Source organism: Talpa europaea (assembly GCF_964194135.1).
Source record: "Talpa europaea genome assembly, chromosome: 15".
Taxonomy (NCBI): Eukaryota; Metazoa; Chordata; class Mammalia; order Eulipotyphla; family Talpidae; genus Talpa; species Talpa europaea.
In genome coordinates this window covers 80,095,414-80,110,568 of record NC_140083.1, presented here as the reverse complement: position 1 = coordinate 80,110,568, position 15,155 = coordinate 80,095,414, and the positions used below count along the sequence as shown (strand labels likewise).

The window sequence follows — 15,155 nt, the reverse complement described above, 5'->3', positions numbered from 1 at the left end:
CTGGGAGTCCTGTTGGGGCGGAGGGAAACCCCAGCTTCAGCCAGCAGCTCTGCATTCACTCTGGTTCTCTGAGCTCCCTTTCGATCCTAAAAGATTTCACTGGACACAGAAGAGCCCCCCCCAAGGGGGAGGGGCGCTCTTACTCCATCACCTCAAACGTGGGCAGCTGCGACCACAACCCAGCTAGCACCAACGTGGGAAGGACAGACAGACAGACAGACAGACAGACAGGTTAGCCGCAATCCCTCCCCTCGCCCTGCACCTCCCAAGCAGTGATTTAAATTCCCCCCGGTTCAGTCCACACCGTCAAGTTCGGATTAAATTTAAAAGAGGCCTTCCCGGTGCCCCCAGCGGGCCATCCCCCCGCCGCCCGCAGGCGGGGAGCCGCCGCCGGCCCTCAGCACCCGCCGCGCGGAGGAGGCCGAGCTCCGTTTGCTTTCATTTTCCTTCTCCCCTGAAATGGGCTCATTTCACCTCCCCGCGCCCCTGGCCCCCTCCCCCTGCCTCCTCCCGGGCGCCCCTCTTCTTTGCCCGCGTCTCTCTCCTCGCCCCTCTTTGTTGGGGAGACACCCCCGCACACAGCCCCTCTCGGCCCGGCCCGCGCCGCGCGAGGTCGGGGGTTCCCCCGGCCGGCCGCGAGGAGCCCCGCGGGCCGCCCCCGCCCCCGCCCCCGGCGGGGACCCGGACCCCGCCGCCAGGAGCCGGGCCGCAGCCGGAGCCGCGAGCCCCCAGGGCCGGTGAACGTGGCCCTCTCAACGCCACGGCCTGGCTCCCGCCGCCCCCGCCCGCGCCGCCGCCCGCGGGGCCGTTTCCGGCTCCCCCAGCCGCGCGGGGCGCCCCAGCTGGGGAGTGGCCGGAGGGGGGCGGCCCCGGGGCCGGGGGTGCCCAGCCCGGCGTCCCCCGGGCCCCGGGCGCCCTGCTACCTGATCTTTGTGGGAAGTGTGTGTGGTGAGGGAATGTGCAGTGACTTTGGAGCCCAGACTGGGCGAGCCGAGGTGGCGAGGGGAGAGACAATACGGGCCGAAGTGCCATCAAGGGGCCGGGGCCGCGGGGCTCTCCCCCGCCCGCCTGGCCCGCCTGGGCGCTGTCTGGCCGCGGACCCCGGGGCCACCCGAGGACCCGGCGCCGGAAACCCCGCCCGGGACGACGCGAGCCGGAGGCCCCGGCATCCAGCAAAGCGCCTTCCAACTTGGGGCGCAGCCGCCAGCCCCGCGGAGTGGCGGAGGAGCCAATGAATGAAAGGGCACATTCCGACGACTTCCCCCCGTTTTCCCGGCCTCTGGAAGAGGAGCCAAGGGCTTGGGACGCCTCCGCGGGCAGACAGACAGACAGCCAGCCAGCCGGCCCGACGCACCCCGCCGCAGACAGACCCACACATGAGTGCGCGCCTGGCACCGAGGGCGGGTTCGCAGCCCCGCGGCCGCGCCGCGCTCCTACCTTCCGTGCCGCCGGGCGTGGGGCGCCCCCGGGCCGCGGCGCCGCTGCCGAGGTCCAGTCCCGCCTCGGGAAGCGCCTCCGGTACCTGCTCCTCCGCTCCCCGCGGCCGCAGAGCGGGGCCGCCGCCTCCCGCCGGGGGAGGGAAGCCCCGGCCACCGCAGCCGCCCGCCCTCCGGCCCTCCCTCCCTCGCCCGCCCTCCCTCCGCCTCCCTCGCCCGCCGCCGCTCGCGGGCCCTCCCGCGGGCAACCTGTCCTGGACCCGGGCCAGGTGTCTCCGCGGCGAGAAAGACGCGAGCGCCTCGAGCGTGGCCCGGGCGGCCAGCCCCCCGCCCGCCCGTGCGCTCCCCCTCCGGCCGGCGCCGGGCCTCGCGCCCGCGGCCCTGCCCGAGCCCCGGCGCGCGGAGGTGTGCGGGGCCCGCCGCGCCCACGCGCCCCCGCCCCGCGCGGACCTCGAGGGCCTTCGACAGACGCGACCCCCGGCGGCCCGCCCGGCGCCCGGCCGCCCCCCGGAGCCCGCCCCGCGCCGCCGGCGCCCCAGCCCGCACCCGTCCACCTTGCCGCGCCGCGTGCCGGCCGCGCCCCGCCCGGACGCCCGTCCCCTCCTCCGCGCCGGCCCCACACAAAGCCCGGGCCGGGCGCGGCCTCGCCCAGCCCCAGCCCCAGCCCAGCCCAGCCCCCCGCCGGCCGGCGCTGCCCTTCACCTGTTCCCCGAGGGGCTGCACTTCCCAGCCGGGCAAGGTCGCGGGCCCGGCGGCGGGAGCCGGGCGGCGGAGGAGCCCCGGAGGCCAGCGCGGCGGGCCGGGCTCCGCCGACCCCCGCAGCCCGCGGGACGCCTCGGCCCGGACCCGGGCCGTCCGGGCGAGCTCTCGCCTCCTGCGCCTTCTCCCGCAAGTCTCCCTCTCACGCGCCGAGAGTTCAGCTCTATAAATCCTGCGCCTCTTCCCCATATCATAATTAAAAAAAACCAGTAGGGGAGGTTTTAACTTTTATTGCGATTTCTGGAATTGGGCTGCGGAGCATATATTAAGTTTACGCTTATGCGCTCTCGGCGGGGAGGGTCCTTTCAGAAATAAAAATCCATCTTAATATCCGCAGACGAGAGAGATAATTTTTTCCCTCCTCTTCACGCTGTTGCGACTGAAGACTCCCTTCCAGCGAAGCGAATAAATAATCACCCTCGCCTTAGCCATGATCCACGGCTGCAGGGCCCTGGGGTGGGCTCCTGCCACCGGACTGGTCCTCACCTTGGCCTTAGGAGAACTCGCCCCATTCCCCCGGATTTGGGGAGGCGGCCTCCAGGTCTGTGAGTCCGTGGTCACCCCCCACGAGCCACCAACTCTGAAACATCAGTGGGGGCAGAGAGACCCCAAGTGCAGAAGTCGTTCATTGGTGAATTTCGGCCCATCAGGGCCACTGCCTCCAGGCCAGGCGCTCCTGGGCACCCCGCCCCGCCCCGGGACCCCCTTCACGCCACTCCAACTGGCTCCCAGCTTCTGACAGCCCGAAAACTCAGAGATGGGCGAGGGGCTCCTCGACCACGGGCGCCCCTGCCCGCCTGGTACCAGCTGGTCTTTCTCTCTGGGAACCTCTCCCTGTTCCCTGGGAGCCAGGGAGAGATCAACTCCAAGGGAAGAGATTCTCCCCCCAAAAACAGGGTGGGGAACGCACAAGACGACCAATGAACAAACTCGACGGGGGAGAAGGAAGGCTCTATTCCCATTCTCTCCTCTAGCCTCCTTGGGGTCACAGAAATCTCTTTTTATAAGCTCGAGAAACACACATGGGATGTGCATAAACGTATGCAAGCGAGAGCCTGGGTTTTGAGAGAGGCTGGAGGAGACAGACATGCAGACACAGAGACCCACAGGCGCACAAGGTCACCTATGGCCCCCTCCCCAGCAGACGACCGCCATAATAGGGAACTCCATGTCCCTACTTTGTGCAGGGACATGATTTGGTCCCTCGGTGTGAAAGTTTCTCATGTTTTAATGACCACAATTCCAAAGAGAACCAAGAACCTGGCCACTTCCTTCTGGCTTTCTCTTTGCCAGTGTCTCTGAGAACAGGGGTGTATTTCCCCATTCTCCCTTCGCCCCCCTCCTCGGCCCCCATTTTTCCCCTCAGGCAGAGAAAACTCTTTCCAGAACCTTCTCTGAGCAACTAAGACCAGAACGGTTGTGGGGAGGGAGGGGAAGAGGCTTTGCAAAGTTTCCCATGGCTCGTGTGCCTCCGGACCCCTCTATTCTCCCCTCCGCCCCCTGGCATTAGCCAACAGCTTTCCCAACAGCATGGTCATGGTGGACGCTGGCAGCCTTGGTCCACCCAGACGTCTCCTCACAGCACAAAACAAGCAACTGCCTGACAACCACAGATGCAACAGACCAGGCCCACGGGCCACAGACAGAGACCAGAGCCAGTTCCTGCCCTGAGGTTTCCCAGTAGGGTCTGTGTGTGGGGGGGGTGTTCTACTTGGACTTGATGGCTTTCCTCTAACCTGCTGACACCCTAAATGTGCCCTTCTCCTGGGGATGGAGCTGTAACAGGGGAAAGGGAGGTGGCGGTGGCGGAGTTGGTGCTGAGTTTCCCAACTCTTGGGACCCCCAGGCACCCCACTTGTCTAAGGGGAGACTCCAGCCCAAGCTGCTGAGAGGCATATTTTCCCTTGGAGGTGGCGGGTGCGAGGAACCAAGCCTTGCACAGACCCCCTTCTTTTTCCGGGCTTTTCTCTCTCCTGATGCCCCTGCCCCACCCTGCTCCCCAACGGAGGGGCCTCCAGGCCACCTCTCCCTCAGATCCCTGGATTTCCTTGGAATTGGCTAGACCGTCTTTGTCTGTCTCCATCAGCTGGGCCCAGGAAACAATAGCTGCCGGAAAAACTCCTCTCCCTCAGTCACAGGAACTGGGGTAGGCTGAGGAGTGGACAGCAGACGGCGGGGTCCTCCAGACCCATCCTGCAGCTCCCCTCACTGCTGCTCTTCCTCAGCCTGTGGCCGCTCTGCCCTGTCCGGGAGGGGCGCTGGGGCAGTCCAGCTGGGCGGGAAGGCGCGGGAAGGTGGGTAGGGGCCCTCGACGAAAACCGGCTGATGTAACTCAGGCAGTTTCTTGTTGCCGAGTTCCAAGCTCAATCCCAACAACATGAAACTACCTAAGCCACAGCTCAGCTGAGCGAGCAGGGCGGGAGACCCGGCTGGGCGTCTATCGAGGAGAAGGGAAGGGGGTTGGGGAAGGAAGAAATTCAGCCCCGTCCCCCTCTCCGCCCCCAGGACCTCCCTCCGGACTGGCGAGCAGACCGGGTGGCCGGGTGGGTAGAGGGTCCGGCCACCTCCTCAGCTTCTGCTCTGGGCAAGCTGCTCAGGGAAGATCTGGTGAAACTGGACCTCCGGGCACCGAACCCCCGCCCCACCCCCAGCGCCACAGCCACGGCCAGTCCCCTGCCTCCGGCCCTGGCCCTGGCCCTGGAGGAAGCTGGCGCTCCTTCCACTCTGAGGCTGGGTCCTCTGCCCTGCCCCTCTGGCTCGCCCCCCTGGACTCTCTCTCATCCTCGCCTTCTCCAGCTCCACGCCGGCGTCCCTGTGTCTGTGGATGGCTGAGCCACATCGCCTGAGCGCCAGAGCCTCTTCCAATCAGACCCCTTGCCTGGCAAAGCCCCACGGCCAGGGCGGGTGGGGACGGAGGGTCTGGAGGAGGCTCACATCCAAACCACACAACCAGCAAAAGATAAGCCTCGAGCTCCAGCCCTCTCTGGCTCCTTCTCCCCCTGCTCCCGCCCCCAGGAGCCAACCAGACAGAGCGACAACCAGACCCATGTGTCAACCTCGAGGCGACCCTCAGCGCCCTCGCACAGAAAGAAGCCAAAAACCTACCAATTCACCCCTTGACGCGCCGAACCCCAAGGCAAGGGGCCGGGCTGGGGAGGCGAGGACGGCACAGCCACTGCCCTCCTCCGCCAGTGGCCTCCAGCCAGCCTGGGCCGCCCGCGAGCCCGGACCGGGAAACACCTTCCTCCCGCTCTGCCCGCCTCGCCCGGGCACCTGGGGATGCCGCCGGTCCCCACGCCGCCGCCAAGAGAAGAACAAGAAACCGCTTCTCTTACCTTGTCGCCGCCTCCTCCTGCCGCTGCCGAGCTTCTGCTGCTGCTCTTGAGGGGGGCTGGCTGAGCTCCTCATCCCCCTCCGGCGGTTAAGTTTATTCCTCTCCTTGGATAGGTGGGGGGCTCTTGGGGTTCCCCCCAGCAGCGGTGGGGTGCGAGTGGCCCAGCACCCCAGGCAGTCAGATCCGTCTGCTCCTCAAGATTGCAGTTTGCTCTCTGCCTCTCTTTCCCTCCTCCAGTCACCTTTAAATGCATCTTTTACTGCAGCACCACATTATATTTGCAGATCATAAAATCCACCTCTCGCGCGCACCAAGACCGTCCTGACATTACTGTTTTATGACCTTGACTTATTGTGGTCACCTGGATAATATTTAAATCAACGTTATGGTCTCTCACTTACATTAAACCCGCCAAGAGACGTTCTAGAAAGGCTCTAGGAGATGAGTCAAACACAAAACACACACATCCACACACTCAGCCTCTTTGGGGGTGGGGGGTGTCGCTAAAAAACACTAAAAACAAAAAAACCACCCATTTGAGGATTACGATTCTGGAAATTTATTTGAATTTTTTTCTCCATTAAGGAAGCTACATGCAAAAGATACAACATACAGAATATCTTTAAATAACACAACTCCCAGACAGAGACAAGGTGATGGGCGGGGGGGCGGGGGTTCTGGCTGGGCTTTGCTAGGGTCTAGTTTTAATATTTAATCTTTTTGTTCCTCTGGATAGAATTTCTGAGCCGGCAGTGGATTGGGGGGGGGGTGTGGGGTGCTGGGAGGAAGGGAGAGGAGCAGAAAGCTGTACAAATACGAGACTTCAAGCAGATTCTCAGAGCGACTGGGAGGTAAAGACACCGAGAGGGCTTGGTGGAGGCGCTGGGCGTTACAACAAACACACAAACACTAGCCGAACTTTCCAAAAACATCTAGGATTCTAAGGAGGAAATGCAGCAAGGAAGGAGCTTGTCTCACTGAGCTCTGCGAGATCGCAGACCGTCTCCGGTGGATTTTTCCCCTTGGTTCCCCCCCCATCGTCGGGTGGATTCGACCTTAACTTTGCATGGAGAACATGATGCTGTGTGTGAGTGGGGGTGAGGGAAGGGTTGACGCACACACCAGCCACGCTCCCACCCTCCCCTAGGTGGGCACCCCCCATCCGCACCCCAGCACCCCACTTCTCATGCTTTAGGTGGTTGGATCTTCGCAGCACGAACCACAGGTCCCTTGGAAGGAGAGTCTGAGGTCTTTGCCTTTTTTTGCAGGCGCGTTGCATTTATACTCAGGGAGGGAAAAAAAAATATACCACCAGGCACAAAGGGAGGAGGGGCGGGGGAATGGAAGGGGGGGGCGCGAGGGGCGGGGGTGGGGGGAGGGAAGGTCGCCCCTCAGGTGAAATTAAAATTGGAGGTCAGTTCCCGGATCCGATTCTCTCGGTTCATTTTCTTGAGTTTCATTCTGCGATTTTGAAACCAGATTTTGACTTGTCTGTCTGTAAGGTTAATGGTCTTGCTAATCTCCAGGCGGCGCTCTCGCGTCAAATACATATTGAACAGAAATTCCTTCTCCAATTCCAGCGTCTGGTGTTTAGTATAGGGGCAGCGCTTCTTCCTTCCGCTCTTTGCTGTCAGCCAATTTCCTGTGGTGTTTTCTGCCTTTATCTCCTCTGTTAAAAATAACATTATTTACATAAGTATCCCTCGAAGAGGCAAGCCCTCCAGCAGGCTGCAGCCTTGGCCAGCAGGCTGTGGGGCGGCTGAGGGAGCACAGGGGAGCTGTTCTCGCCCACAGGCCTGGCTGTTGGGGTCCTCTGGACTCAGGGGCTCTTAGGATTTCTCGGGGGTCTGGACTTACAGGGGAGAAAGACAGAACGCTCTGGCCTCCAAAGCATTTATTAAATTTTAGTCACCCGCAGCCCACCTTGACCTAGCAGAGGCTGAGTACTCCCGCGCTGCCTCAGCTGGCTGACCCTGGTGGCTCCTGGAAGCCTCACCACTCTCCCTCCTCTCTGCTCCACCCTAGTTCTGGAAAAATCCAACAAGAAGGAAAAGTATTGTTCAGGCTCCAGACAGTGTTGCGGGGTCCCCCTGGCCTCTAGAGCAACCCCCAGAGAGCGTTACCAGCTTCAGTGCAGTGGAGAGAGGGTGCCTCAGTGTCGTGGCCAGAGGCCATTGCAGCTGTTTCTGCACCAGACCCCCAACCCTTGCTTCCAGTTCAAGTGCCAGCGTGACTGCCCCACCCCATCTCCCACTGCCAGCTGCTCCTCTCCCTGCATTCTCCCCAGGTATGGCAGGGGAGGCACGGGAGCTTGTGCAGGCGGCAGACATGCTCAGGGGTCCTCAGACCACTGTCCTATGGCAAGGGACCTGGGGGCAAGGGAGAAAGATAGCCTGAGCAGACCAGCCTCCTGGAGGTCTCCTGCCTGGCCTGTGTAGGGATGTGTGCCTGCACCTCCTGCAGAGGTGCACACTCTCACACGTATGCACACAGATACATTTCTGTTTTTAGGAGGACGTACTATGAGTATCGTGTGTCTTTCCCACTACCTTTCTGACAGTTTCTCCCCCTGGCACACCTTCTGACTAAGATGGACCACACTTGTTTCTCAAGCAGAAGAGACCATTTTCTAGAGAAAAACCCAAAGTCCAGAGATCTGAGAAGGGGACCCAGCGAAGGGCTCCGAGGATGGCTCTGTGCCTTAGCTCTCCCTGTGTGAAATGAAAGCCCAGGTGCCTGACCCTTGTCTTGAGGGGGAGTGGGGTGGGCCAGGGACCTAGGTGGAAGCAAGAAACACCAGGAAAAAAATCCAAACTTGAGGCTGTAGTTTAAAACATCTCAGTGTCCTTCATTCTGTTCCCAGCTCTGCACCTGCAGCCTCCTGTCCGATTGTTTAAAGACTCTTCACATCTAATTCTGTCTTGCTGATTTATTTATTTATTTTTACTGGAGCTGTTGGATTGGCGGGGGTGGGGGGAGAGAAATGACAAGTGGGGGAATCTGACTGAGAGCCCTCTTACCTGGCAGAGACACCAAAATGGGAGGGAGGAGGTAAGCAGCTCAGGCGAAGTGCAGACTGAGAGGGGCGAGCTGGAGTTGGGGGGCTTAGGTTGTTTTGGGGAGGGCAGGAAAGCAAAGGAGGGTCCATCTATAGGAACAGTGCCCGCGTAGCCAGGAGGTTGACTTGTTAACCTTGACTTTGCTCCTGATGAGACTAGAACACAGCCTTCCCTGCCTTAAACCTGCGCGCCAACCAGCACCAAACCTGGGGAAGGGGTATTAAAGAAAAACTTCCACGTTGCACTGGTGTCACAGGAAGGCATCGCGTGGGGAGGGATGCGCCTCAGTCTCCCCGTCCCCCTGGAGAGCCAGCTCCTCTTCTGGCCAAGGGAGCTAACCTGCCACCTTTGCAGAGGAGACCCCAGAGGGGGACGCTCTGCCCTTGCCTGCCAAGAGAGTGCGTATGCGTATTTGAGCAGGCATGCGTGAGTGTGCGCCCAGCATGCGAGAGGGGTGTGTGTGAGTGTGACACCGGTCGGTCGCTGCCAGGCATGCGTGTGCGCGAATCCATATACAAAGCAGCACAAGATCACAAGATCCCTGCTGCCCCAGACGGCTCGGCTCTCCGTGTCCATCTACCCCCACAGCCCGCGAGTCCTTCCACACAGCGCCCGGCAGCCACCGCGGAGGGGAGCCGGTTTACCGCCCCCTCCCCATGGGGCCTTTCCTGAGGCTTTCTGAACCAACTTTTCAGGAAAAGTCGTTCTCCTCAGCCTCCTTCCATGGCTTGTGTCTCCTTCACAGTTTTTTCTCTCCAGGTGTCAGAGAGCCGGAGAGAGCCAGAGAGAGCCAGAGAGCGCGGCCCTGGGGGCCCCCAGGTCCAGCAGCAGAAATGAATCTTGAACCCTGAGCTTGACCTCTGGCTAGGGGTCTTCTCCCCAGCCCAAATCACAGGAAATTCAGCTGAAGCCACACTCCCTTTAGGAGAAAACCGCTTGCCACGCACACAGAAATCCCCAACCACTCATTTGTAAGCTGCTTTCTGGAAACCAACGAAAAAAAAATTTTTTTTTTACTGGAAACCAGAAGAAAAAAATTTAAAGGGAGGCAACACTCCAAGTGCCCTGTTCCGGCGTCGTCTCCACGCCAGGCATCTGGGGGAGGGTTGGGGCCCCGCAGCTCTCACCTCCACCTCTTCCGGCCCCAGCCCAGGCCGGCCCGTCTGAGGCCCCCGCCGAGCCCCAAACCGCAGAAACCCAAACCACAAGCACTGGTTCCAGACCCACACACAACAAAGCGTCCTTTGCAAGAAACAATTCTCGACTGGGAAAACGCAGTAAAGCCAAACCTTCCTTCTGCCAAGCATTCCCCAGCCCCTGGCCCAAGATCGCCATTTTAAGCTTTTTTTTTTTTTTCCTTCCAAACCTCTGACCTGAGCGGGGGACATCACTCCGCCCCCCCAACACCAGCGCAGCAAGCGAACCACAGCCAGCAGGCTCCGTCCTGGGCAGCTCCGCGCGCTGCAGGCTGCCCGGGCGCCCACCACCCCCGCTCTCGGCGTCCAGGGCCGCCGCCTGCCCGCACCTCCACTTGGCCGCTCACCTTCCCGACCCGAGTGACAGGCCACCCACCCGCTGGGCGCTCGGCGGGCGCGCACAGCAAGCCGGGGCCGCGCTCCCGGGGCCATCGTGGGCCTCCTCGGCCCGGCCCAGCCCGCCCCCGTCGCTGTCCCGAGGCCACGAAGCCCCGGAGCCCGCGCGTCCCAGGCGGGCGGCGGCCCGGGCAGCCTTACCTTTCGCTTCGTTGTCCGAAGTGTCCGGGCTGGAGTCGGCGGCCTTGGCCCGCTCCTTCTCGCTCTCCAAGGGGCTGCCTTTGGGCCCCCCGAGGCTTTGCTCGGTTTTGATCTCACTGGGGCTGGGGGTCTGGTGGTCGGACTTGGGGGTCTCAGGGAAACTCACTTTGCCCCCGAGCTGGGGCGACTCCAGAGGCTCGGCGCGCGGGTGCAGCCCGGCCCGCTGCTCGAAGGGGGCTTCGAAGTCGTTGGCCCCGGCGCAGTGGGGCGGCTTCTCCAGCGCGGAGTAGCTGGGGCTGGCGCGGTAGTAGCTGGGCACGGGCACCTCGTGCTCGGAGAGGCAAGCGTCCTGCAGGGGGTGGGGGTAGAGCGCTGCCTCGGGGCCACCTTTCGCGCGTTTCTCCGCGCTGTACATGCAGCAGACATTCTCCTCCTTGACACTAGGTGGGTAGGAGCAGGAGGACAGCGGCCTGCCAACAGGTTGCTCCAGGCGGTAGGCGGCCTTGGGGTCGCCCCAGGAGTCCAGCTGGGAGAGGTAGGACGGGTAGGTGTTGAGGGCCAGGCTGGGGCTGCTGCCCTCGTCCCTCTTGGAGAGCGAGGGCGCCAGCCCGCAGCCCCGCATCACCCCGCAGCTGAAGTCGCCCCCGGGCTGCATGTACATGCCCGCGCCCCGGCCGTAGCGCTCGCCGCCGCCGGGCGCCGCCACGGGCTCCGCGAGCGGGGTCGGAGTTACATGGCGCGGGCATGTCATTTTCAGCGCGAGGGGTTTTTAAGGAGCCACACTACGGCGGCGGAGCTGACATCTTTTTTTTTTCCCCCCATCCGGGAGGGGGAGGCCGCGGCGGGCGGGGCGGGGGGGCCCGCGGCGCCCCGAGTCTCCGCGCGGCCGGGCGCGCCATGTGACGACGAGGCCAATGGGGTTTGAAAATGGCCTTGATGATTCAGACGGCCGTGACGTCACGGGGTCAAGTTGCCGGCGCCGCGGCGCGCAGCGTGGAGCAACAGCGCCACCTAGCAGCCGCCGCGGGGAGCGCCGCCCGCCCCGGCCCGCGAACAAAGGAAGCGCCCCCGGGCCGCGGGGCCGGGAGGGGGGCCGGGGGTGCGGGGGGACGCCGGGGAGAAGGGGGTTTGTTTGCCCCGGCCCGCCCGCCCGCGCCTCCCGGGGCGAGGGCCCGCGGAGGGGCGCGGACGGGAGGGCGGGAGGGAGCGAGGCCACGGGGGGGCTCAAAACAGTCAAATGCAAATTAAAAGGTCAGGACGCGGCTCAGGTACTGCTCCCCGCTCTTCGCCTCCCGCGTCCCCCCGCTGGCCCGCGCCCCGCTTCTTCCCTGGGGCTGGGGTGGGGGGTCTGGGGGAGGGTTCCAGGGGGCAGGGAAAGTTAGGGAACCCCGCACAGAAGAAAAGTTTCTGCCCTTCTGCGTCCTCCCCAGGCGGGCTGGGCCCCGGGGCCGCAGCGTGCGGGGACGGCCTTCTGGGGACCCGCTGGGGGGCTGGTTCCCTGCGGGGGCCCGTGGGGGAGCTCCAGGGTGGGGGTGCTTGGGGAGGGGGTCGCTGTCTGCTCAGGGCCGTTGGGGCGCTGGGAGGCAGCTGGCAGTGGATCTGGGGTCCGGGGAGGAGGGAGCGGGGACCAGAGGCTGCGGCTGTCCTGCCCGAGGGTGCAGCCTGGGCCTGGCCGGGCGGGCGCCCCGGGTTGCCAGCTCAGGGGGGGACTTTGGCCTTGGAGTCGTTGGGCCGTTTTGTTGCGGGGCCCTCGCCTTTCCAATTGACCTTGCCCCGCCGAAGGAGGGAATATTCTCGGGGAGAAGGACGGACCCGGCGGGTTTGGGGGAGTCGAGTATCACACGGGAGACCAGGAAACCGGAGGCCACAAAACCCCCCCAGAGAAGTGTCCTTCACGCCGCGGAGCAAGCTCGGGGCAGGTTGCCGAGAACCACGGAGCTGGGTTTTGGCTGTTTTTTTAATAAAGGGAAGTGAAAACTAGGGCCAAGGTATGTTTCCAAGAGTCCTTTCCGTCTGTCCACCGCCCTTCTCCCAAAGCGAGCTAAACTCTCCACCCCTTCCTCAGGAAACGGAATCTGGAGAATAACTTGTCTTTCCAGTCGCCCCGCATTTTCCCCGGGCCGGAGCCTGGGGTTTCCACCCTCCCAGAGGCGGGAGCTGGTGGCAGCAGGACGCGCCCCGGCGTGGGGAGAGGCGGCTGGGCGGCTGGTCTGGAGGCCCGGGCTGCAGGCTGCCAGGAGGGGCTGCCAGGAGGGGCTGCGAGGAGAAACCCGCCAAATTCTTTCATCCAGGGCATGAGAGCGAGGGCGCCAGGGTCCCCGAACCCCGGGAAAGCTGGAGGAAAACGTGTCGTGTGTGATTTGCTCGCCAGAGCGGCCGGGGAGGTTTGCAATGGTTTTGTGTTTTCATTTGCAGGGGCCGCCCGGGCTGGGCACCGGGGCCGGCCAGGCAGGTTCCCCAGCTCGGCCCGGAGGAGACGGGCCTACCCGAGGGGCCGTCCATCCAGGGAGCCATTTGTCCCACCGCCCACCCTGCGGGAAACAGCGGAGACTTTATGGCCCTGTGTTTGTATTATCTGCATAAGTCTCTCCCTACCAGTTTGATCGAAACTGTTCGCTTTTTATGAGGACCCAACGAAAATTCCCCGTCATATTTATCAGCCGGGGATAAAAATTTAGTATGGGAACTGATATTTCCTCATTTATGGGGCGATGAAATTAAAGACCAAAGCAATTGAGAATTATATGGCTTTGGGGGGTTCCTCCCCCTCTTTCACATCTCCTTTATTTTCCTGCCTGGTGTGCCTGTCCCTGGAGTTTGGCGTCTCATTCCCCAGCCCTAGCTCCCGTTTGGGGGGCTGCTGGATTCTCTCCCCCACGCCCAGGTGCTCCTCGGCCACCTCAGCCTTCCCCAGTTTTGCTCTGGGTGTTGGTAGCTGAGGGCCGGGACCAAACTGCCAGAGCCTCTGCCCAGGCCAGGCTGAGCGCCCGCTGGGTGGTAGAAGGTTTCAAAGAACCACACGGGGGAAGGGTCTGAGCCCAGCCGGGGAGGAGATGGGAGAGGCAGCGGCGGAGCAGGGTGAAGGAGACACAGTCCAGATTACCTCTCAAAGCCGGCAACCCCCAAGGCTTACCCTGGCGCAGCAGCGGGAGAGGAGCAGAGTCACTGGGTCTCGAGACCTGTCTCCCCCTACCAGCCCGGATCCCACCCCAAATTCACGGTGTACCTCAGTCACCGGAAGGGAGGGAGCCCCGGAGAATCCTTGCCTTTATTAAAGGAAATAATTCCCCCGGGAGAAGGAGCCTTCCTTCTCAACTCCCCCCTCCTCACAAGAACAAATAGTGTTTAAAGTTGAAATAATTAGAAGTATGATAAACACGGCCCATTAATGAAAAAAGAAATCAAATTCATCAGCCTAAGTGGGACCCCCGGTGGGACAAATGTTTGCCTCTAATTACGCAGGACAAACGCAACCCGGAGCTGTTACACGCGGCCCGAGCAGACGCAGACTTGAGTCACTTGTTGGGTCTTTGCAGACTTTGGGATTCTGCCCCCGTGGAGGCAAAAAGGAAGGAGGGCCCCCGGGTGAGGATGCCGAAGGGCAGGAGAGCATTTGTGCGGCTCTCGGAGAGTGCAGCTGGATGTGGCTCCAGCCCTGCCCTGCTGGGCCAGTCTCTCCCGAGGCCACGAGCAAAGGCCGGTTCAGTCCTATTGTCTGGGCCTGGCGTTCAAAGGCATTCAGGCAGCCACGGCCACCGCCTGCCGCTACCGCTGCTGCCGCTGCTGCACCCCTCGCCCTGCCTTGCAGGGACCAGATCCTCAGGCTCTCACCCCTAGGGAACTGGATTGGGGTTCAGGAGAAGTCTGTGCTGCTAGAATCACCCGGTTAAGTCATTTCCCCAACTTGCTGAGAGCCCTGGGCGACCTGCACCGACGCCTCAGTCCTGCGCCCCTCTCTCACTTCAACTTGAGGATTTGAAAATCCAGAGACTGCAGGCTTCACCTGTACATGGACCAATCCTGTGGCCCCCCAAGAGAGCCTCGGCCCCTGGTGCCCTTTCTCCAGGCATCCAGACCCTGGAGGGGCAGCAGGCCTGCGGGTTGGGGCTGGGCCTCCAGCCACCTCTGGGGGCTGTGAGCAAGGGAGATCGGGTGCCCCTTCCCCACTCCTGGACATCCGGCGGGTCCCAGAGGGCAGGCCTAGGGATCCCCATGTGAAAACCAGAAGGAAACAATCGTGCTCAAGGAATAGAAAGGAACTTCGGCTATTTTCCGGGCTCCAGACCTCCAAGCGCCCCCAGAAAACACCCTGATTTCTCCAAGAAAAATTAGTGGAGTTTCCCCCAAGAGGCTAAGGAAATCATCTGGGAAATTCCAAAGGCGATAAAAAAGTAAGTGTGTCTCTCCCTTTGGGGTAAAATAATAAAAGAAAATACTAATAAGGTGTGTGTATGGAAATCTCTTCAAGCAAAACGGAAAACAAAATCACACCAATAGTGAAAACTGTGCTGTTTTCCCCTCTTGTTTTGGGGGGCCCAGAGAAACCATTCTCTGCCCAAAATGTAAAAAGGGAAAATTTGTTTTCCTCCTTTGGCAACACCGGGCCCTGGCCCAGCTAAATTGGGAGGAGGGAAATCCCAGGCAAAATGCGGGAAGCTCTGAGGCCCAGCCAGGGGACCCTCACACAGGTACGGGAGGAAGGAGGGAGGCCGAGGTCTGCCCCATCCCACAGCCACTCTGCAGCCCGGCCAGCACGGTCGCGCTCCCCTGGACCTTGGACACATTTGCACCCCGAAGCTACGGCATTGACCATGGACACAGGTGTCTAAACGGT

General features: G+C 62.2%; 1 protein-coding gene across 1 annotated transcript; it reads right to left on the bottom strand.

The window, feature by feature from the left end:
* Positions 1–6,920: 6,920 nt before the first annotated feature.
* HOXC10 (homeobox C10) lies at positions 6,921–11,072 on the bottom strand (the record flags this gene model as incomplete). The annotated part of the gene is made up of 2 exons (XM_084255536.1): positions 6,921–7,198; positions 10,322–11,072. The coding sequence occupies 2 exons, from the start codon at positions 11,070–11,072 to the stop codon at positions 6,921–6,923; spliced, it is 1,029 nt and encodes a 342-aa protein (XP_084111662.1).
* Positions 11,073–15,155: the final 4,083 nt, after the last annotated feature.